At 40.0% G+C, this 23,999-nt stretch overlaps 1 protein-coding gene across 1 annotated transcript in view; it reads left to right on the top strand.

Moving 5' to 3' along the window:
• TICRR (TOPBP1 interacting checkpoint and replication regulator) overlaps window positions 1-23,999 on the top strand; it is a 44,414-nt gene that overhangs the window by 6,064 nt on the left and 14,351 nt on the right. The window contains exons 3-15 of the mRNA XM_028122177.1: window positions 275-513; window positions 1,648-1,882; window positions 2,854-2,983; window positions 6,739-6,878; window positions 7,859-8,077; window positions 10,918-11,069; window positions 12,451-12,548; window positions 12,882-12,975; window positions 13,068-13,147; window positions 13,311-13,550; window positions 14,037-14,133; window positions 16,609-16,666; window positions 18,032-18,178. Of these exons, the coding sequence (XP_027977978.1) occupies window positions 275-513; window positions 1,648-1,882; window positions 2,854-2,983; window positions 6,739-6,878; window positions 7,859-8,077; window positions 10,918-11,069; window positions 12,451-12,548; window positions 12,882-12,975; window positions 13,068-13,147; window positions 13,311-13,550; window positions 14,037-14,133; window positions 16,609-16,666; window positions 18,032-18,178 (1,929 nt within the window). The remainder of the gene's footprint in view (window positions 1-274; window positions 514-1,647; window positions 1,883-2,853; window positions 2,984-6,738; window positions 6,879-7,858; window positions 8,078-10,917; window positions 11,070-12,450; window positions 12,549-12,881; window positions 12,976-13,067; window positions 13,148-13,310; window positions 13,551-14,036; window positions 14,134-16,608; window positions 16,667-18,031; window positions 18,179-23,999) is intronic.

The raw sequence follows: 23,999 nt of genomic DNA, 5'->3' as shown, positions 1-23,999 counted from the left end.
ATAACTCATGAGTATTGCTTGAATACTTATTTCTAAGGCGTAATTATTGAGAAGTTCTGACATTTAGTTGGACCCTTGTGATTCCATTCATATGTAGCTCTTCCTGTAGAACAAAATGCACTTGCTCTGCTGGTCTGTGGGCAGTGGGATGAGGGATGAAGCATGAAGTGACAATCCCAGTACCATGTGGACAATCTCATTTTTTTCTTCTTACTATTAAATCTATTTTTAGTAACGATTACATTAGAATCTTAATATTCCTTATTTCTAACAGGCAAAGAGACTCAAGAAACATGGACGGTCACCCTAGAGCCCTTGGCCATGCATCAGAGACATTTTCAAAAACCAGTCAGAATTTTTCTAAAAGGCACGGCAAGCCAGTGGTCTCTCCCAGCAAGCAGCATGTTGGGCACGGAGAGCTGGATGTTACAAAGTCCAGAGGAGAACAAGTCAACGCAGAGGATGTTATTTCAGCAGCTGGTAAGCAGGCTGACTGCTGAAGAGTTACACCTGGTAGGTACCTGGCACATGCTAAATTATTCTTGTCTAAAAACACACTGGTGAGGTGAAATTAATGTGTTTATAAAGTGCCAAGGATTGTTCTACATGACGTAGTTTCAGTTACACATGTAGCATCGTGACAATGCTCCTTAGTGAAGAAACAGTTTATAAAACTGCATGTACCTTGATTCCAACGAAGTTAAATTATATTCTTATATGGGAACAAAAGGCAGTGGGCCGAATGGAATGCAAGTATTACTTTAGGGTGGTGAAGTAATGCCTGGTTTCTAGTTATTTTGTAAGTGTTCTATTATATATTTATTAACTTTATATAATATCATTTTTTAAAAGCCCTACGCTGTAAAATTAGGTGTAATAGGGTTCAGTAGTTACACAAACTTAGAAATGTCTTCTGAAAAATACATATATACCCAGATTTGATTGAAAGGTGATGGTTATTTTTAAACAATGAGCAAATTTCTTACCTTACTTTGTCTTTTGCCTTTGTTACCTCAGAAGGCTTCTATCTTCTGGATCCCATTGTGAGACACTTAGAGAAAAGCTGTATAGTCTCTGAATCGATGTTGTTCTAAGAGTTGTGTATTCTTATAGAAAGAGCACTGGGTTGGGAGTCAGGCGGTCTGGATTGGGTCTCAGCTCTGCTGCCCAACTGTATGATCTGAGTAAATCCCTTAAGTGGTAGTACTGCCTTGTGGTTAAGAGCATGGGTTTCGAATTCATATGTGCTTGGCTTCTGCATCTTACTAACTGGGTGACCTTAAACAGGTTATTTATTTCTCAGCCTTAATTCCTCCTCTGTAAAAAGGGGATGATAATCATTTTTACCTCAGAGTGAGGTTGTGAGGCCCTCAGTTTTGAGGACTCAGTTATAATAAGCACATAATAAGTGCTTAGTAAATATTCCTGGTAACCTTAGGTTTTTCTTATTTGTAAATTGAGAGATTAGGATTATATGGTCACTAAATTCAGTTCTAGCACTAATACCCATCCAGCCTGTCTTTTCTACAGTTTTCTCTTTTATAATAACAGTCTTCGGGGAAACTATCATTCTGTCTTTTACTAAGCTACATTCTTCTTTAGCCATAGGACAGCCATCTTCTCAACTAATTAGAACTTCTGATGTAGGTTGCCAGTGTGGACCCTGGTGAAGGCTGGCCCCCCATCACGGGAGTTATTTCCCCCCTCTCTACCGACGCTGCAATCCTCACCGTGTTCCGCACTGAGGAGGCTGAATTTCAAAGACCTTTTCTCCAAACAGTTGTGACAGAGAGCCCCCAGGATACAGCTTCCCTTTTTTCTGATGTTGTAGATATTGTATTGAATCAGATTCACAATTCACTCGAAGATCCTGCTACCTGTGGTAAGCTTCTGAACCAATAACTAACATACTCCAGGGCAGTGGTGTAGTTTTTTTCCACCATCAGAATTTTTTTTTTCCACTGTGCTCTTAGTAGAACCCCGGTATCTATTATAGAACAGATAAAAGTAAGCTACAATGCTTCAGGCAATTTAAGTCATTATTATTTATAGAAATCCTAAAGCACTTCTGAGGGGTCCAAAGGCTCTGTGAAACTGGGTTGAAATCAAAGGTATAAGATGAAACTTGTACTAATATATTTAATGAAGACTGTGTATAAAACTGTTGTGATTCTACCTTCCAATTTGTTGCATTGTTACTAATAGAACACAAACCTTATTTATGCTAGGTAGGTAGAAATATAATCAATTTGATACTTATTCCATTAATTTATTCAGATTTATTGAGTGGCTGCTGTGGCAGGCACTGTTCTAATGGGAATGTATCAGAGAACAAAGTAGACAAAAGGCTCTGTTCTTACTGTACCATCTAGTCGGGGGAAACAATAAGTAAGGAGGTTGCATAGTATGTTTGAAAGAGATAAGTGCCATCGTAATAAAGCAGGAAAAAAGGAATGGGGAGTGTAAGGGGGTGGGAGGATTGCAATTTTGAACACGCTTTGTTGAAAAAGTAATATTTGAGCAAAGGCTTGAAGGAAGGTGATAATGGGAAGAACGTTGCTGATAGAGGCAACTCCAAGCGCCAAGACTCTGGAAGGGTGTGTGTCTGCTGTGTTTGAGGAGCCGTGAGCTAGCCTACGTTTATACATTGTTGGGGTAGCATTTTTCATAGACAGCACAGGCCCGTTGGAATTGGTGGTGTAGATGAAGGAATGTTGTTAATGATGTGGCCTTGTGTGTCCTTTGTGAGAGTGCCGCCTGTCCAAGGGCAGGGCAAGCGCTTGCATTCTCCGCTTTGGGCCTAATGCCTCTTTTTCTCTCCTTCCTCTCCCATCTCTGCTCCTGTCCCTGTAGCTGCTGCTGTTCCAGAGTGGGCCCAGCAGGAGCTCGGCCGCACCGGTCCCTGGAGTGCGGCTGTTGTGGAGAAGTGGTTTCCTTGCTCTAACCTTAGTGGGGCCAGTTCCAGTTTGATGGAGTCATTTTGGTAAAACTTCTTTATTTCTCTGGATATTGGTGGATGAAATTGGCTTTCACTTATCTGCACATGGGTTGGTTTGTGTAGTATAGTCCAATAATATTAAGAACTAATTAAAAATGGAGAGCATTGTTTAATGGTTATAGAGTTTCAGTTTTACAAGATGAAGAGAGTTCTGGAGATGGAGGTGGTGGTAGCTTAATTATGAATCTTCTTAATACCCCTGAACTGTGTACTTAAAAGTGGTTGAGATGTTACATTCATGGTATGTATGTTTTACCACAATTAAAAAAAATTGGAAAAAATTAATTACGGAAGTAAAATGCACTCATTATGGAAGTCAGAAAATATTTGGTATTAAACCTCAGCAAAAATGAAAAATAACATTTGTGTAATGCAGCTAAGTTTATACTTCAAGGAAGATTTATAGAACTTACCTTTTAAGGAAGAAAAGTTAAAAACCAATTAACTAAGGGTCCAGTACAAGAAATAACACAAGGGAGTAAACCCCAAAAATAAGACAGTAATAAAGATGAGAATAAACATGAATCACAGAAAAAAAAAATAGAAATCAACAAACATAAAGTGATTTTTTGAGAAGCCAAATAAAATAGAATTATCTATAGCAAAATCAAGCAGTGTTTTTGTTTTTTAAAGATTTTATTTATATGAGATAGAGCACAAGCAGGGGGAGTGGCAGGCAGAGGGAGAGGGAGAAGCAGGCTCCCCGCTGAGCAGGGAACCCAATGTGGGGCTGGATCCTAGGATCATGAACTGAGCCAAAGGCAGACGTCTAACCGACTGAGCCACCCAGACACAACCATATTAGAAATGTAAAAGAGGGGCGCCCAGGGCTCAGTCAGTATAGCATCCGATTCTTGGTGTCGGCTCATGTCATGACCTCAGGGTCATGGGATTGAGCCCTGCGTCAGGCTCTGCACTCAGCAGGGAGTCTGCTTGAGATCCTGTCTCTGCCTCTGTCTGCTCCCTCCCCCCCCACTGTCTCTCTCAAGTAAAGAAATCTTTAAAAAAAAAATGTAAGAGATATAGAAGAAATTCAAAATAGTATTAAGACGTAAAGTTAAGATTTATTTTTTGCCATACAGATAACCAGTTGCTCCAACACCATTTGTTAAAAGATAGTCTTTTTCTCATTGAGTTTACTGTGGCACCTTTGTCAAAATCACCACCATCATGTAGGTCTATTTATGAAAAGAACCTAGTCCAGACAGTGTGTTCATGTCATATTGTCTTGAGTACTGAAATCAGATAATCCTCTCAACTTTGTTTTATTTTCAGAATTGCTTTGACTATTCTAGATCCTTTGTGTTTCCATGTAAATTATAGAATCAATCTGTTAATTTCCACCAGAAAAGCCTGCTGGGATTTTTGACCAAGAGTGCATTGAGTCTGTAGGTCATTTTGAGAAGAATTGACTATTTAATAATGAGTCTTCTGATTCATGAACATGGTACAGCTCAAAAGGGCTAAGACAGAACAGGTGCACTTTCCCCTATAAGAAAGCAGTGTTTACTGTAAAGCTCTAATGAGTAGGGCACCGTGGCATGGGTGCAATGATCAACAGAGAGACCCATGCAACAGTAGAGTGCCCCCAAAATGACCCACATCTGTATGGGAACTCAGCATATGACAGAGGCAGAATTATAAATCTGGGAAATAAATGGTGGTGTGACAATTCGCTCTCTAGAAGAAAAAGGATAAAAATTAGATTTCTACTTCACAGCATACACAATGACAAAGTCCTAATAAAATTTTAAAAACAAGTGTGAAAAGTAAAGCTTTAAAATCGTAAGAAGGGAAGATGAGTAGTTCAGGCTGGGAATGGATTTCTTATATAAAACCTTAAGCATTCAAACCATGAAGGAAAATAGATGACTATAATTTAAAATTTTCTGTATGATGAAAAGGACTAGTTATAGGCCTAGGTGGCTGTATCCATATAACTAAGAAAGGATTAGTATCTAAATTAGTACAGAGCTCCTAAAAATCAACAAGGAAAAGACAAGCAATTGGGCAAAGAATGCGAACAAGTGGTTCATGCAATGAAATCCAACAGAGCAGTAATTTGAAAAGCTAAGATACTCAGCTGGGGCACCTGGCTGGCTCAGTCCGGAGAGCACGTGACTCTTGATCTCAGGGACCTGAGTTCAAGCTCCACATTGGGCATAGAACTTAAAAAAAAAAAAAACAACTCAGTTTAGATAAATGGAAATGAAAACCGTAATAAGAAAACCCCCGCAAGATTCTATTTTATACCATTAGATTGTCCCAGGTCAGTAAATCTGATCTAGAACAAGGGGAAATGATACTTTAGACAATGAATTATAAATGATTACAACCATTTCAGAGAGCAGGTTGTATTCCTAGTAAAGCAGAAACTTCGCATACTGACAACCAGCAATTCCATTTACATGTGTCTACATTAGAGAAGTTTTTGCACAAACGTGAGGAGAGCTACACTTGATTGTTCACTGCCAGTCCTTAAAAGTGAAAGAGTGGAAAGAACCAGCTGTCTCTCAGTGGGGAAATGGAGAAACAAACTGTGATATAGTTATACAAGGGAATATTATATATTAGTAGAACTGATTAAACTAGAGCTATTTATATGCTCATGAAAAATATGTTGAGTACAGACAAAAAAGTGCAAAGGATGATGTATGATATTTTTAAAAACTTAGAATGCATATAATAGCAATTTATATTGGTTTCCATACATATCTATGTCTCTAAATACAGGTCTAGGAATATCTCTGGAAGGAAGCGATGGGAAAAGATAGAGTGGGCTTTTTTTTGTGTCTATAATGCTTAATTTCATTAAAAAATCTGAAGTAGATAGGGCAAACCGTAAGCAAGTATTTAATCTTGCTGGGAGGTACATATCTAATAATGCTTTCTCTACTGTGTATTTGAAAGGTTCATAAGTTCTAAACAAAGCCCCTCAGTGAAAGGCAGTCCCACCACACTTAGGGAGAATTAGTCTGCTTCAGACCTGCTACATATGTGAAACTGAGAGCCCCAGCAGATTCAACTCATGTCGCCATAACTTTCTCCTACTTTAAATCAAATAATATCACATAATGGAGGACAGTGAAATACAAGTAATGCATTTTGAAAGTTGTGCCATTTTCATAGTTTGCTTAGCGACTGATCTGTAGTCCTAGGCAGAAAAGCATTTGATAACTAATCACCCCCTCTGCCCCACTTCATCCCCTTCTCATCAATCCCATATTAGTTTACTACTATGTGAAAGAATTATTCAGAATTCACTATGACACTTAATATACTGTTACATCAGTATATTAAGTGAGTAAAAATTCACTGAGTAAAAAATAACTGGATAAGTCAATACTGTATGTCATGATTAATGGTTTTGTGAACAGGTTGCTTCCATTCCTGAGTGTTTTTGTTTTTTTTTTTTTTGTGAGGGGCTTAAACAACAAACATTTATGGTGTCACAATTATGGAGTCTACAAGTCTGATCATTTAGGTGTTGCATGGGTTGGTTTCTTCTGAGAGCTATGAGGGGGGAGTCTACTGCATATTTCTCTCCTATCTCCTCATGTGAGTGTTTAAATCGTAAGTGAGAAGAGAGGGACCTTTTCCTTCCTGAGAAAAAAATATTTTTGAAGTCTTCTTGTGTGGACATCTTTTGATTAACTTTTAAAAGGATAATGAATTTTGTTATAGCATTTTGGAAAAACCAGAATTTCAGCTTTATACTAGACATCTTGCCTTGTTCACAGGTTACTACAGGCTGCCTCATCTAATAAGGAAGAGTCTTCCAAAACTGAAAGTGAATTAATATGTTGCCTGTCTGAGCTCTACCAGAGAAAGTCTCGGGAAGAATCCATTGTGTCCAATCAGGAAGACAGCAAAAAGAAACGTAAGTGCATAGACTGTTTTTTGAGCCTGTATGTTTTAAAAGATTGGCATTCCCTAAAATGTGGTTGAAATTGTAACTGAATAAGAGAAGGACAAGTTCTTATATTTCAAACTTGAAAATGATTACATTAGTTACAAAAGTGATATTAAAAAATCGCTCACAATCCTACTTTCTTAATAAACCATTTCCGTTTTTAGTTATGACAGAAATATAAAACCAACTTTATGTGCTGCTTATAAATACTTACTCATCTGCTACCTTGCCTTTTTGGTTACTATTCTACCTCATTGCTTCACAAGATTTACAAAATTCTTACGTTGTCGAACAGATTTTCAGTTTTTATCATTATAAATAATATTAGAGTGTACATCATGTGATTTTTTAAGATTTTATTTATTTGACAGACAGAGATAGAGCAGAGACACAAGCAGGGGGAGTGGGAGACAGAGAAGCAGGCTTCCCGCTGAGCAGGGAGCCCGATGTGGGGCTCAATCCCAGGATCCTGGGATCATGACCTGAGCCAAAGGCAGGTGCTTAACAACTGAGCCACCCAGGCGCCCTGCATGTGATTTATTTTTTGAGTGCCTTCCTTAGAATAAGTTGTCAGGAACAAGTTACTGTACCAAAAAGTGGGAGAAAGTAGGTTTTGATGCAGACTGCTCAATTGCCTTTTAGGAGAGTTTCGTCACAACTCTGACCATTGGGGAACACCAAAATGGGTCTGTTTGGCATTTGCCTTGCTAAAAATCATCTGATCCTGTTGCGATGTTTTGTTCCTAAACCTCAGTTTAAAGAAGAGCTCTCTTTCTACTCCAGGTTGTAGGTACAAGGAGATGCACGAACCCCCAAATTGAGATCCTCCTAAAGGGATATGCTTTATTTCAGTATTCTTTCACAGACTCTTTCATCTGAATTAAAGTGGTTCCTAAATTTGCAGAAGTGAAAGTTATTTTCCTTTTCTCTCCATGCTGTTTTGGAAGGAGGGGTTCCTCGGACTCCAGTGCGGCAGAAGATGAACACCATGTGCCGCTCCCTGAAGATGTTGAACGTGGCGAGGCTGAACATGAAGGCGCAGAAGCTGTGTCCAGAAGGCAGTCCAGAGGCGGCCGGGGAGAAGGGGGTCCAAAGGCCGGCCAGTGGGAGGACAGCAGATAAAGGGGAAAACCGAGGAAGGACACTAAGAAGCTCTAAACCTAAAGGTATTCCTCAGTTCCACAGCTTTTTGGTGTCTAAGGCCAGGTTTACTCTTTCATACCCTCAGATTCTTGTAAGTTTTAATCCTATCCGTCAATTAATGAATATTTATCAAACATCTGCTGCATTCCTCAAAGTATGTTATGGGGAATACAATAAAAATAAGATCGTGTCCTATTCTCAGGTTTAAGATCCAGCCGCAAAGATGATAATAATTCATATATGCAGATACACACACACACACACACACACACACACACACACACACACACACACATACACACATACACACATACATACATACATATGCAGATACACACACACACACACACACACACACACAATACATAACGAACTAATGCAGCCTAGTACCCGAGAGAGCCAGGAATCTACAACAGGAAGGACTGGAGAACTGAAGGGCAGTCTTGGGCCAGAACAGGCTGAGGGGGCATCTCAGGAGTCAGGGGAGCCCAGGCTAGATGCTGAGGAGCAAGCAGAGTTGAGATGGCAGCAAGGTAAGAGAGAGCGTGCTAGAAGGGGATTGGCATAAGCAAAGTTACAAGACGGGCCATGGCATGGCCATACGAGAGGTGGTTAAAGAAGCTTTATACATTGAGGAATTAAGGGAGAGGAGAAAGCTTTGGGAGTGATCGAGGGTATTGAGGTCTTTCAGAGTTGGGCAGAAGAATTGCGTCCAGTACATTACTTTTACTATTTTTTTTTTAAGATTTTATTTATTTATTAGAGTGAGAGAGAGCATGAGAGCAGGGTGAGGGGTAGAGGGAGAAGCAGACTCCCTGCCGAGCAGGGAGCCTGACGTGGGGCTTGATCCTAGGACTCCTGGATCACGGCCTGAGCCGCCCAGGTGCCCCTAATTTTTACCATTCTTTATTTGTTTTCTAAAAGAGGGATAAGATTGCAGTAGGTTTCTCATTTCTCAGGGCACTTTCAGAGCCAGTCCTGTGGGAGGACTGTAAAGATAGCTCATGGACTTCGGGCAATAACTGCATGATGTCACCTTTGATTTCTTTTGAGAATTCTGGAATAAATAAACGAATTCTCCTTGAAGCCTTTTTTTTTTTTTTGCCTGTGGAATGTTAGAGTCATAGATGATCATCAGTCTGAATGAGACAGAACATGTTTAATGAGCTAATAAAAGTATTCGAGAATGTGGATGGTTCATTCAAGGGAGAGCAAAATTAACAGCACCCAAGACTGTGTGCTATTAACTGTTTCTGGACTAGATTCTGAGCAGAAATAGACCTGCCCGACAGTGGCACGCAGCTTTTTGACAAAGGTGCCCCAATAATTCAGTGGCCAAAGGATAATCTTTTCAACAAATGGGTGTTTGTATGGAGAAAATGAACTTCAACCTTACCTCTTACTAGTATTTCAAATCTCTGCTCTATTTTTTCATTGTAATGTTGCTTATTTATGTTTCTCCCATTTTAAATGGCTCAGTTTTACTATAGGTTTCTATATTTGGGTTTTCAGAGAATCATTGTTTTGTTTCTGTTGATCTCTCTTGTTTCCTTTTTTTCTTTTCCTATTGTTCCTATCTTTATTCCTTTTTGGGGTTTACTCTCATGTTATTTCTTGTGTTGGACCCTTAGCCGATTGGTTTTTATTTTTATTTATTTTTTTAAAGATTTTATTTAAGAGGGAGGGAGAGAGAGAGCATGAACAGGGGGAGGGCCGGAGGGAGAAGCAGGCTCCCCACTGAGCAGGGAGCCCGATGGGGGGGCTCAATCCCAGGACCCTAGGATTATGACCTGAGCCAAAGGCAGATGCTTAACCAACTGAGCCACCGAGGTGCCCCTATTTTTTTTTCTTTAAAAGATTATTTAAGTCTATGAATTTTCCTTTAAGTTTAACTGCATTATACAAGTTTGCCATATTCTGTTTTCACTGATACTTATTTCTAAATATTTTCTGACATCCATAATGTAAGGGAATTTTTTAATCCAATCTGATAGTTTCTTTTACCCAGCAAGTATATTTGTAAAATAAATGTTTATAATTACTGATAAGCTTGGATGTTTTTTGGTGTCTTATTTTGTGCTTTCTATAGTTTTTATTTTTTCCTTTCTAGCAGACTATGGGATTAATCAAGTTTTATTTATTCCTCTTTTTCCTTTCTGTTAGGTTTGGAGGTTATATAGTTTTGTTTTGCTTTTTTAAGATTTTATTTTTAAGTAGTCTCTATACCCAACATGGGGCTTGAACTCACAGCCCTGAGATCAAGAGTTATATGCTCCAGGGCGCCTGGGTGGCTCAGTCGTTAAGCGTCTGCCTTTGGCTCAGGTCATGATCCCAGGGTCCTGGGATCGAGCCCCGCATCAGGCTCCCTCCTCATCTGGGAGCCGGCTTCTCCCTCTCCCACTCCCCTTGCTTGTGTTCCCTCTCTCGCTGTGTCTCTCTCTGTCAAATAAATAAATAAAAATCTTAAAAAAAAAAAAGTTATATGCTCCATCAATTGAGCCAGCCAGGCACCCCTATAGTTTATTTTCCATTAATGATTATCCTTAAATTTATAACATGCACACTTGATTTGCAAAGCCTTAAAATTACCATCTCTGCAATTTCTCAGCCTCCACACTATTGACATTTTGGGTGGGGTAATCTGTTGTGGGGGCTGTCCTTTGTGCTGTAGGATGTTTAGCAGCATCCCTGGCCTCTGCCCACTAGATGCCAGGAGCATCCTCCTCATCCCAACCAGTCTGGCAACCCAAACACAGTCAAATGTCCCCTGGGAGGCAAAAATTCCCAGTTGACAGCCACTGGCTTAAACAATACAATGACTTCAGCTAGATGTGATGATCAATTTTATTTTTTTTTTTCATAGATTTTAAAACCGAAGAGGAGCTCCTATCTTACATACATGAAAATTACCAAAAGACTGTGGCCGCAGGAGAAATCACATTGCATTCATGTGCTCGGAATATGATATCAACCATTAAAGCATTCCTAAAATCCAAAGGCACCAAGGAATTAGAAGTAAGAGAGTATGGGGTGGTTGGTTGCTTGTTGGTGGGTTTGGTTCATATGTCTTGGGAAATGACTATTATGTGGTATGTGATTCACAAGTAAGATAAGCAAGGGGGTAAACATAATTCCAGACCTTGGAAGGTGGACATGGTGACCTGGTAAGGCAGAAACCCAGGAAATAGGCCAAGTGAAGGTAGTGGTAATTACATATACTTCTTTTCTAATGAAATCTCTGTCTTCAGCTGCATGTTAGCTGCATGAATTAAGCTGGTGTTTCTTACCCAGAGTCACCTAGAACACTTTTTTAAAATGCTGATGATGCCTGGCTTCCTCAAGACCAACTGAAACAGATCTTTGGGCCTTGGCTGGGCATATGTACTTATTAAAAGCTTGCTAGGGGCGCCTGGGTGGGCTCAGATGGTTAAGCGTCTGCCTTCGGCTCAGGTCATGATCCCAGGGTCCTGGGATCGAGTCCCGCATCGGGCTCCCTGCTCCTTGGGAGCCTGCTTCTCCCTCTGCCCTCTCTCTCTCTCTCTCTCTCTCTCTCTCTCTCTCTCTCTCTCTCTCTGTCTCTCATGAATAAATAAATAAAATCTTTAAAAAAAAAAAAAGCTTGCTAGATGATTCTTATGCACAGGGAGTATTGCCAGTCATTGGTTTAGACCATGCTATCATTGTTTTTATTCATGTTTAGTGGTGCAAGCCAGGCGCCTCTAAAGTGGACAGGAGTTGTTTACAGTCTTTTTTTCTTTTCCTTTCTTCCTTTTCTTTTTTTCTTTTCTTATTTATTTATTTAAAGTAAGCTCCATGCCCAACGCAGGGCTTGAACGCACAACCCTGAGATCAAGACCTGAGATCAAGAGTCAGATGCTCTACCAACTGAGCCAGCCAGGCATCCCCATGGTCCTTAGATTTCTCAGTCACTAACTTAATGGAATCTTTTTTTTTTTTTTTAAGGAAGGTCAGATATGCAGGCTTGTTGTAGCTATGCCCCCTTGCTCTCAAATACTTTTTACCATGCTCCTTTTGAAAATATGAAGGAAAAACATTTTTTTTTTTTAAGGTTTTATTAGAGTGTGTGAGCACGGGGTGGGGCGGGGGAGCGGGAGAGAGAGAATCTCAAGCAGACTGCATCAAGCACAGAGCCCAGTGGGGGGGCTTGATCCCATGAACCCTGATATCATGACTTGAGCTGAAACCGAGTCTGACACTCAACCGACTGAGCCACCCAGACACCCTGCACATTCATTTCAACTATTTTTCATTCAAATGAAATAAGGGAGCAGTTCATAAGGGAATGTACTTCCCTTCTTAGGACATTAATCAGCTGTGAAATGAATTAGAAATAGTAAGTAACTCAGAATTCTATTTAATAATTTTGTATTTTCAGAGGAACTGCGTGAATCAAGTAAAAAATAGCCTCTTAAAAACTAGCAAAAGTCTTCGACAGAATCTAGGGGAACAATTGGATGAAGATAAAGTCAGAGAGTAAGTAACTACCTTGATTTATTTATTTTTTACCATCACTCCAAAACAGCTCCAAGATTTTCTTGGATCCATTTAAAATTGATTGATTGATAAATAAGTAAATAAATAAATGCAAACTCGATTGCCAGTTGCTCATAGAGGCTTTTTGTGGTTGATTCTTGGTGATGTTCTGATGTGCAGTTTGAGTTCCTGTTTACCTGATAAGCATATCGTTATTTGGAGAAGGCAGTGGCTCTTCTCCTTTTTGGTTGTCGGTTCTTTTGTAAACAGATCTTTGCTTTTAGTTAAATGGCACTCAAGATAGATATGACCCAAGTATTTTATTCTGTCAAGGTGCCAACTTCAGGTATTTCTTCGTTTGGAGCTGTGTCTGCAGTGCCCTTCCATACACGAAAGCATCGTTGAGATGGAGCAGGTGGTGAAGGAGGCAAGTATATAGCTCAGTGCTGCTGGAAATAAGCCTGAGGCTCTTAGCTTCCCTGCAGAAGGCGTATGGTAATTTTCGAATATCTTCTTCAGGTGACAGACTTGCTGCGCATGGTGTGTTTGACTGAGGATTTGGCATACCTAGCAAAGTTTCTGGAAGAAATTTTGGGATTGTGAGTTTGATGCCTACTAACTTTAGAACTATTTTACCAGGAATTGCATGTGGTATTATGTGAGAATTGTGGAATTCTAAGGACTGTTTGTCCTGCTGGATGAGGGATGGAACAGAGAGGGTGGAATGGTGGCCATTGCATATTTAACCAATTTATTCCACAGGTATATTGACTCGATCCCGAAGACCCTTGGAAATCTTTATGACAGCCTAGGGTTTATGATTCCTCAGAAGCTGGCTGGTGTCCTTCCTCTAGATTTTTTCAGTGATGACTCCATGACACAAGAGAACATATCACCCCTTCTTTCTGTGCCTCTTCTGTCAAGTGCTCATAGATCAGTGTCGGGTGGCACTGAATCTGACCAGCTGGAGGAGCTTCGAACCCGATCAGCTAAGAAGAGAAGGTGGGAGCTCCAGGAATTGAAGGAATTACTTGCTCTGTCGTAGTTCTGACAGAGGGCAGTTGTCTTGGTATATAACTTGTTGAATTACTAGTTGCCCTTTTGTCTGAATCCCAAAAGCCATCTATTGGCATTCCTAACATGCAGCATCTGGCATCCTTTTTATTATCCAAGGAATATACAGGAATGATAATGTAGTCCCCAGTGCCCTTGCCTATCCACGTGGGGTCTCCAGGAGCTAGGAGCCTTTTATGAGATAAGCTTCGGGCTTCAATGTACTTTCTGTTTTCCTTGATGCTCTTCGTTCTTCATAACTAGTTGAATTGATAGTAGTTAACTTTTGGAAATTGTGAAGTTGTGTTTTGCTACAAATTCAGGCCAATGCCAACATAACTGGCTTCTATTAGTGTATTATTTTCAACCCTGATTCTTTTCTAATTTACTCGTAACCTCTATTGAATGTATAATGGCTGTTTCTATTTTTAAAAGGAAAAATGCATTAATAAGACATAAAAGCATTGCAGAGGTTTCGCAGAATCTTCGACAAATTGAGATCCCCAAAGTGTCCAAGAGAGCTACAAAAAATGTAAGTTTTTCCCAAGGGACAGGAAATAGTGCTACCAGATCTGTTCCTCCCAGCACAAGTTGACACAATAAGCTTGAAGGGCAGTGTCTACTTTGAGGAAGTGGACACTGGAGGATACAGAAATAAAACGATGTTTTTATGAATGAGTATTCAACTGGAATCCAACAACTAAAGAACTATAAATTTGCTAAAGATAAACCAGTTTACCCAAAAGTATGACAGAGGTGATACAAAGAAAAACAGAAAGGAATGAATAAGTTAATTAAAAATCTTTAGAGGGGCGCCTGGGTGGCTCAGTCATTAAGTGTCTGCCTTCGGCTCAGGTCATGGTTCTAGGGTCCTGGGATCGAGCCCTGCATTGGGCCCCTGCTCAACAGGAAGCCTGCTTCTCCCTCTCCCTTTCCCCCTGCTTATGTTCCCTCTCTCGCTGTGTCTCTCTCTGTCAAATAAATAAATAAAATCTTTAAAAAAAAAATCTTTAGATAAGCAAACTCAAAATAATAACAAAGCAGGGGCGCCTGGGTGGCTCAGTTGTTAAGCTTCTGCCTTCGGCTCAGGTCATGATCCCAGGGTCCTGGGATCGAGCCCCGCATCGGGCTCCCTGCTCAGCAGGAGGCCTGCTTCTCCCTCTTCCACTTCCCCTGCTTATGTTCCCTCTCTCACTGTGTCTCTCTCTGTCAAATAAATAAAATAAATAAATCTTTAAAAATAATAACAAAGCAAAGAGACCACTGAAAAATAATGTGCATCATAATAGGACTTTGGTTGCAGACCAGAAGGTGCTTTTCAGTACATTTTACTTCAGTAAGGTGGGGTGGGGGCAGCTGTCATGAAGCCAGGTGATTGCTGGTTTTTTTTTGGTGGCAGGTGTGAGAACTTGAGGCTTTGTTGGTTGCAAAAAAGAAAGAAACCCAGCTGGAGTCTATTTATTAAGTAGAATTGATATCTTGGTAAGGAAAGAAGGGAGACAGGGTGCATTGAAACTTTTTGAACTGCATGAACTGAGAAGAGTTAAAATTCTGTAAGAACTAGCTTTACTAGCATTAATCATCACAATAGTGCTTCTGTTTCTAGAGATGTATAGCTGTCCTTTGGAATTGGAGGTGGGATTGTTTTAAGAGTTAGTGGTGTTCACTTCCTTAGTATGCCTTAATAAGTATAAGTGAAAAAATGCAAATCTTGTGTATCTTGGAATCCTGATTGGAGAGCAGGAAATCCAGAAGTGGGTGGCTACAAAGGTGTCAGACCTCCTTTCTCTCTAGATGTTACAATGATTTGCAGTCCTTTCTAGCACTCCTTAAGTCAGCCTCTATGTGGTAGTTCATTCTTCAAGAAATATATTGGCATAACTGGAAAGAAACAAAAGCTTTAAAAACAATTCCGTTGTTTATTTTTTTAAAAGATTTTATTTATTTATTTGACAGAGAGAGACACAGTGAGAGAGGGAACACAAGCAGGGGGAGTGGGAGAGGGAGAAGCAGGCTTCCCGCTGAGCAGGGAGCCCAATGCAGGGCTCGATCCCAGGACCCTGGGACCATGACCTGAACCGAAGGCAGATGCTTAACGACTGAGCCACCCAGGCGCCCCTTAATTCCGTTGTTTAGATGCATCTAGATTTTTAGACTATTGAATAGTTAATAGATTAATGCAGAGAAGTCCCTAAGAGTATAGTCATCCTCTAATTTATATGGGTTTTCCCTTATTTTTTAGTTATAAAAAGTATATATGGTCATCGTTAAAAAAAATTAAAAATCCTATAAAGTTAAATTTAAGAATGTCCCTTCTCCATTCATTCTTTTTTTTTTTTAAGATTTTATTTGAGAGAGAGGAGCAGGGGAGAGGGAGAGAATCTCAGGCAGACTCCCTGCAGAGCCTGCCCCAGGAGTCCGATCTCACAGCCCTGAGAATCTCACAACCTTGAGATCGTGACCTGAGCCGAAATCAGAGTCTGATGCTCAACTGACTGAGCCACTCAGTCGCCCCACCATTCATTCTTCAGAAGTAATCCTTGATGACTGTTGTGTCTGTCCCAGGCCCTTTTCTCTATATACCGATAGCACACATCAAAGGTGTCTTCGTCCCTATTACACACAGACGTACACATTACAAGCTGAACAAGCCTGCTGTACTTGTTCTGGTTTCGTTTTTTTCTTTTTTCCCTTTTTCCCATCGTGGACTTGTTTCTCTGTACGTACAGATAGGTCTTCCTTCCTTCTCTATTTCTAGAGGTCTTCCTGAGGTTTTAATGTCTGCATTGGATGGATGTATCAAAATTTGCTTCACTCTACGGTTATCAAGGGTGTTTCTTGTTTTGTATTACAATGCAGGCTTCAGTGTCCTTCGAACATGTATCTGTTTTTGTGCATTTTACAAGTATTACTGTTAGGGATTCCTACAAGCGGAACTGCAAGGGTCAGAGGATTTCACGTGGAATTTTTATTCTTTGAACTGAATGCCGATTTCCTCCTCTTCCAGGAGAGCTCTCGTCCTCCTCTTCAGCAGCCTGTACTTCCGGTGAAAGATCCAGTACAAGGTACACTGTGCTCTTGCAGTGCACACATTTATTGACTAGCACGACAAACTTAGTTTAATTGCACATATTTTAGCAGCTGCATACAGTTATAAATTAGAATTTTGTATAATCGTTGGTTAATGAAATCTGTCCAAATACCACGTGCTAAGAGAATGAGGTATTCACATGGTCTCAAAATCCTGCATTCTGCAAAATCACTGGCTGGAAATTTTTTTAAAAACACTATTATTATGAAAACCACAGAAAGGAAAAGAAGTGATGATAAACTGGTTTAGGTGAAGGCACTTAAAGTGTGACCACTGAACGCACCACATGATCCCTGCTTGCGTCTTAACTTTCATGGGTCGGGGTCGGGGAGCGGTAAGGGATATTGCTGACCATGAGAGAAGTGGGAAGATGGATAGTATGCTGGGTGCCCTGCCCTTGTTCTTGGGAGATGTGCACTGAAGTGCAGGGAACTGAAGGGTTGGGATGTCCCCACCTTACTGTGCAACTTCGGTGGGGGAAAAATTCTGTAAACATAGAGGTGCAGAGAGAAAACAGATGTTGATGGCTGGTGAATTTTAGTGTTGATTCTATGTGTAATGTGTTATTCTTTGAAGCTTTCTGTCAATATTAAACTTTGAAAAACTTGGGAAAACCAAGGAACAAATCAGACTTGGCTGTCAGGTCCTAAATCCATTTCAGGCATTTGTTTTGAAACTTGAGTGTTGTTGGTGTCCATAACAGTACTGTTGGTCACTAGTGGGTAAATATCAGGGCTCCTCCCAGCTTGTGGATCAGGGTTAATTTGGTTTCTATTTAAATGACCTGCTCTTAGAGGAGTTTATCCTTAGTGTTTGGGTAGCCGCCTCTGGGCCATCTTGCTTTGGACTAAGATGCCATCCTGCTAGCTTTGTCAAGTAGTTTTTGACTCGGGAGCTGCTTCTCCTAACTTTGAGTCTAAGTGGCCACACAATTCTCATGTCCTGGAGTCAAGAAGAGCATTTAAAATAACCTAGCAAATTCGTAAAATATCGTAAGAAGAATGAGATTTGTGGAATTGAAAGGAACAGTTCCTCTCCTTGGAGTTGAGCAGAATACAAAGCAGTCAAAAGGTCTAAAGTGAGGAAAATCATCATAACAGTGGCGTATAGTAAAAGGACTCTGACCTCCATTAGCCAGCCTCTTAAGGATTGTGTCCATTTTACAATGAGGACAGCCTCTAATTTAAGTGATGTGGGCCTTCCTCGTGTTCCTGAAAAGTTGGATTTAAACTGAATTTGTAAGAGTAGTTTGCATCATGTGAGTATAATATTTAAGGAAATCCTATTAGTAAATGTGAATATTAGTAAATGTTGCTTTTTCTTTTTTTAATGCTTTCAGAAGTGACCAAAGTTCGAAGAAATCTCTTCAACAAGGAAATGATTTCTCCTTCAAAGAGATCAGCAAAGCGGGGGTTGCCTAGAAGCCACTCTGTGTCCGCAGTGGAAGGTCTGGAGTGTAAACTTGACAACTTCAGGAGGACCAAAGGTATTATCTTTTAGGGTAGCCAAGAGAAGGGGGGGCTCTTGGATCCAAAGCAGCCTCCAGACTCTATTTGTTGCAGAAGCTCATGGATCTGTTTTCCTCTCTGTGGTTACCATCAGTTTTCCCCTTGGGGTCTCTCTCCCTCCAAGCTTGGATGAAGACTTGATCCTGGTATCTGCTCAGTCTTCCCCTTCCTAGTCGCCCCCACAGACAAACATCTATTTTACAAAAGCAATGAAAAAGGAAGGATAGTGACCAGTTGTTTTCAAGTCTTTTGAGGGTTTTTTTGTTTGTTTGTTTTCTTTTTTCTTTTTTGTTCTTTTAGTAATTGAGTAAAATATGATTCACCTGTCTTTGTTATATTCACGGAGTTATGCAACCATCATCATAAATTCCGGATCGTTGTTTTTTTGTGTGTTTGTTTTTTGTTTAAGATTTTACTTATTTACTTGACAGAGACAGTGAGAGAGGGAACACAAGCAGGGGCAGAGGGAGAGGGATAAGCAGGCTCCCTGCTCAGCGGGGAGCCCGACATGGGACTTAATCCCAGGACTCTGGGATCATGACCTGAGCTGAAGGCAGCTGCTTAACTGACTGAACTACCCAGGCACCCCCTGGGTCCTTTTTATCACTCTAGAAAGAAACTCATTTCCCCTGACTTTCCTAGCTGGAGGCAACCACCAATCTACTTGCTGTTTCTGTGGATTCTCCTCTTGTGGGTATTTCTGGGTTTGTTTTGTTTTGTTTTGTTTTTTAAGATTTTATTTTGAGAGCATGAGCAGAGGGGAGAGGGAGAAGCCGACTCCCCGCTGAGCAAGGAGCTCAATGTGGCGCCCAGTCCCAGGACCCTGGGATCATGACTTGAGCTAAAGGCAAATGCTTAACCGACTGAGCCACCCAGGCGCCCTCTTGTGGGTATTTCTTTTAAGTGGAATCATACACTATACACCAGCTTTTTTCACTTAGCATAATGTTTTTAAGCCTTATATACGTGTGGTAGCATGTCTTAGCACCTCATTTCTGTTTATTGCCCATAATATACCATTGTACGGATGAACTGCCTTTTATTTATCCCTTCCATCAGTTGGTAGACATTTGAGTTGTTTCCACTTTTCAGCTATTGTGAATAATGTTTCTATAAACATTCATGTACAAGATTGTGTGTAGACATGTTTTCTATTCTCAGGCACATGCCTTGGAATGAAATTTCAGGGCCATATGGTAACTCTGTTTAACTGTGAGGAACTACTGAATCATTTTCCAAAGTGGCTATACCATTTTACATTCCCACTAGCAATGTATGAGGGTTCGTTTCTCCACACCTACCTTCTGTTGTACCCCCCCTTTTTTTTAAGTAGGCTGGGGACCCCTGGATGGCTCAGTTGATTGCACATCTGACTCTTGATTTCGACTCAGGTCATGATCTCAGGGTTGGGAGATTGAGCCCTGAGTCAGGCTCTGCGCTCAGCATGGAGTCTGCTTGATAGGCTCGCTCTCCTTCCTGCCTGTCCATCTCCCTCCCGCCCTCCCTGCTTGTGTGTTCTTTTTATCTCTCTCCAAAACAAATAAGGGGTGCCTGGGTGGGGCAATTGGTTGAGCCTTTGACTCTTGGTTTTAGCTCAGGTCATGATCTCAGGGTCGTGAGATCGAGCCCTGGGTCAGGCTTTGCGCTCAGCATGGAGTCTGCTTGAGTTTCTCTCACCCTCTCTCTTTGCCTTTCGCCCCTTCTCTTTCCCTCTCTCTCTCAAATAAATAAAGAAATCTTTAAAAATGAATAAATAAATAAAATCTTAAAGTAGGCTCCACACCTAGCGTGGAGCCCAACTGGGGCTTGAACTCATGACCCTGAGATCAAGACCTGAGCTGAGATCAACAGTCGGTCGCTTAACTGACTGAGCCACCCAGGGGCCCCTGTTGTCCCTCTTTTTGATTCAGACTGTCCTCTTGGGTGCATGTGTGGTGGGATCTCATTGTGGTTCTCAGTTGTATGTCACTGATAACTAATTTTGAGCATCTTTTCATGTGCCTGCTGGCTATCTGTATGTCTACTTTAGAGAATGTGCAAATTTTTGCCCATTTTTTAATTGAAATGTCAGGTAAAAATTGTCTTGTAATAGTTGAATTGCAAGAATTCTTTATATATTGTAGATATTATTAGTCCCTCATCAGATAAATGATTTGTAGATATTTTATCCAGTCTGTGGGTTGTCTTTTCACTTTGATAGTGCCCTTCAATACACAAAAAGTTTTCAATTTTGATGAAGTCCATTTTAAAGCAATTTATGAATTTTTGTCATTGCTTATACTTTTGGTGTCATAGCTAAAAAACTGCTACTTAATCCAGTTTTAGAGTTTAAGCTGTTCCATTTCAGTCTTTGATCCATTTTGAGTTAACTTCTGTGCATTATTTTGTGTGAGACAGGAGCACAATGTCATTCTGTTGTATGTGGCTGTCCCGTTGTCCCGGTCCCGTTTGTTGAAAAGACTTCTTTCCTCATTGAGTTGTTGTGGCATCTTGGTCAAAGGTAAAATGACCATATGTTTTAAGGTGTTAATTATTTTTTAAATGTTAGGTAGAATTCAACATTAAAGCTATCTAGTCCTGAGTTTTCTTTGTGGGAAATTTTTTGATAACTAATTCCATCCTTTACTTGTTATAGATTTATTTAGATTCTCTGTTTCTTCGAGTCTGTTTTCAGTGTGTCTTTCTAGGAATTTGTCTATTTCTACTTTGCTGTTATACAGTTGTTCATAGCATTCCCTAATAGTCCTTAGAATTTCTGTGAGGTTGGTATCTATGATCCCTCTTTCATAGTCGTTTGGGTTTTCCCTCTTGGTCAGTCTAGTTAAAAGTTTGTCAGTTTAATGATCTTTTCAAAGAACCAACTTTTGATTTCATTGATTTTTGTTTTGTTTTTAATTCTTGATTTCATTGATTTCCTATGCAGTCTTTACCATTTCCTTCCTTCTACTTGCTTTGGTGTTAGTTTGATCTTTTTGAGCTTTTAAGGTTAACTTTAAGTTATTGATTTGAGATCTTCTTTTTTAATACAGGCATTACAGGTACACATTCCCTTCTAATACTGCTTTAACTGTATCCTCTAAGTCTGGGTATGTTGTGTTTTCATTATCTCAAAATATTTTCTAATTTCCCTTGTGATTTCTTCTTTGACCCATTGGGTATTTTAAGAGTGTGTTGACCTCCGTGTATTTGTGAGTTTCCCAGATTTCCTGCTGTTGTTAATTTCTAATTTCATTCCATTGTGGTTGGAGAACAAACCTTGTATTTTAGTCTTATTTTTTGAGACTTATTTTATGCTCTACCATTTGTCCTGTTAGTGGAGAATGTTCTGTGTATGCTCAAGAATAATGTGCATTCTCTTGCTGGGTGGAGTGCATTACTATTCATCTTTTGACCTATTTATTTTATAATTGAAAATTAATTCCCTTTATTTTACCCATCCCTCACCCACCTCCCCTCAGGCAACCACCAGTTTTATGTATTTAAGAGTCTGGGTTTTTTTTGTTTGTTTGTTTTGTTTTTTTTGGATTCCACATGTAAGTGAAACCATATGGTATTTGTCTTTCTCTGACTTACTTCACTTAGCAAAATACCCTCTAGGACCATTCATGTTGTCACAGATATCAAGATCTCATTCTTTTTTATGACTGAGTAATATTCCATTGTATATATACCACATCTTTATCCATCCATCTATCAGTGGACACTTGGGTTGCTTCCATATCTTGGCTATTGTAAAGCTGCAGTAAACATAGGGGTACTTGTATCTTTTAGAATTAGCAGTTTCATTTTCTTTTTTTTTTTAAGAGTTTATTTCTTTATTTGACAGAGACACAGCGAGAGAGGGAACACAAGCAGGGGGAGTGGGAGAGGGAGAAGCAGGCTTCCCACCGAGCAGGGAGGCCGATGCGGGGCTCAATCCCAGGACCCTGGGATCATGACCTCAGCCGAAGGCAGACGCTTAACAACTGAGCCACCCAGGCACCCCTAGGGTTTTGGGTAAATACCCAGTAGTGGAATTACTGGATCCTATGGTAATTCTATTTTTAAAATTTTTAAGGAAACTTCATACTGTTTTCCCCAGTGGTTGCATCAGCTTGTATTCACCAACGGTGCACGAGGATACCCTCGTTGTTTCTTGTGTTGCTGATTTTAGCCATTCTGACAGATGTGATATCTCATTGGTTGTTTTGATTTGAATTTCCCTGATGATGAGTGATGTTGAGCATCTTTTCATGTGTCTGTTGGCCATCTGGATGTCTTTGGAGTGATGTCTGTTTAGGTCTTCTACCCATTTTTAATTGGATTAGTTTTTGGTGTTGACTTGCCCGAGTTCTTATTTTGGATAGTAACCCCTGATTGGATATGTCATTTGCAAATATCTTCTCCCACTCAGTAGGTTGCCTTGTTGTTTTGTTGGTTTCCCTTGCTGTGCAGAAGCTTTTTATATTTTGGTGTAGTCCCAATAGTTTGCTTTTGTTGCCCTTGCCTGAGGAGATATACTTAGAAAGAAGTTGCTAAGGCTGATGTCAAAGAAGTTACAGCCTGTGTTCTCTTCTAGGATTTTTATGGTTTCAGGTCTCACATTTAGGTCTTTAATCCATTTTATTTTTGTGTATCATGTAAGAAAGTGGTCCAGTTTCATTCTTTTGCATGTAGCTGTCCAGTTTTCCCAACACCATCGATTGAAGAGAAGACTGTCTTTGTGCCATTGCATATTCTTGCCTCCTTTGCTGTAGATTGACCATATAAGTGTGGTTTATTTCTGGGCTGTATATTCTGTTCCATCAATCTTTGAGTCTGTTTTTATGGCAGTACCATAAGGTTTTGATTACTACAGCTTTGTAGTAGATCTTGAAATCTGGGATTGAGAAGATTGCTCTGGCTAATTGGGGTCTTTGTGGTTTCATACAAATTTTAGTATTACTTGTTCTAGTTCTGTGAAAAATGCTTTTGGTATTTTGATAGAGATTGTATTGAATCTGTAGATTGCTTTGGGTGGTATGGACATTTTAACAATATTAAATCTTCCAATACATGAGCATGGTATATCTTTCCATTTATTTGTGCCATCTTCTATTTTTATCATCAGTGTTTTATACTCATAATACAGGTCTTTCACCTCCTTGATTAAGTTTATTCCTAGGTATTTTATTCTTTTTGGTGTAATTGTAAATGGGATTGTTTTTCTTTTTTTTTAAACTTTTTTTTTTTAAGATTTTATTTATTTGAGAGGGAGAGTGAGCATGAGAGAGAGCCCACGAGCAGGGGCAGAGGGAGAGGGAAAAGCATACTCCCTGCTGAGCAGGGAGCCCAATGTGGGTCTTGATCCCAGGACCCTGGGATCATGACCTGAGCCAAAGGCAGATGCTTAACCAACTGAGCCACCCAGGCACCCTTGTTTTCTTTTTCTTTCTGCTACTTCATTACTAGTGTGTAGAAATGTAACAGATTTCTGTATATTAATTTCATATCCTGCAACGCTACTGAATTCATTTATCAGTTCTAGTAGCTTTTTGATGGAATCTTTAGGGTTTTCTATATTTGGCATTGTTTCATCTCCCAATACTTTTACTTAATTCTTTACCAATTTGGATGCCTTTTATGTTTTGTCTGATTGCTGCAGCTAGGATTTTCAGCACTGTTGAATAAAAGTGGTTGAGAGTAGACACTCTTGTTCTTGATCTTGAGGAAAAGCTCTGATTTTCACCATTGAGTATGATGTTAGCTGTGGGGGTTTTTCATCTATGGCCTTATTACATTAAGGTATGTTCCCTCTAAACCTATTTTGTTGAGCGTTTT

This window comes from Eumetopias jubatus, unplaced genomic scaffold, assembly GCF_037043125.1.
Source record: "Eumetopias jubatus isolate StellerSeaLion01/CBP00866 unplaced genomic scaffold, mEumJub1_p1.0 scaffold_7, whole genome shotgun sequence".
Lineage (NCBI taxonomy): Eukaryota > Metazoa > Chordata > Mammalia > Carnivora > Otariidae > Eumetopias > Eumetopias jubatus.
This window is presented reverse-complemented; position numbering and strand designations above follow the sequence as displayed.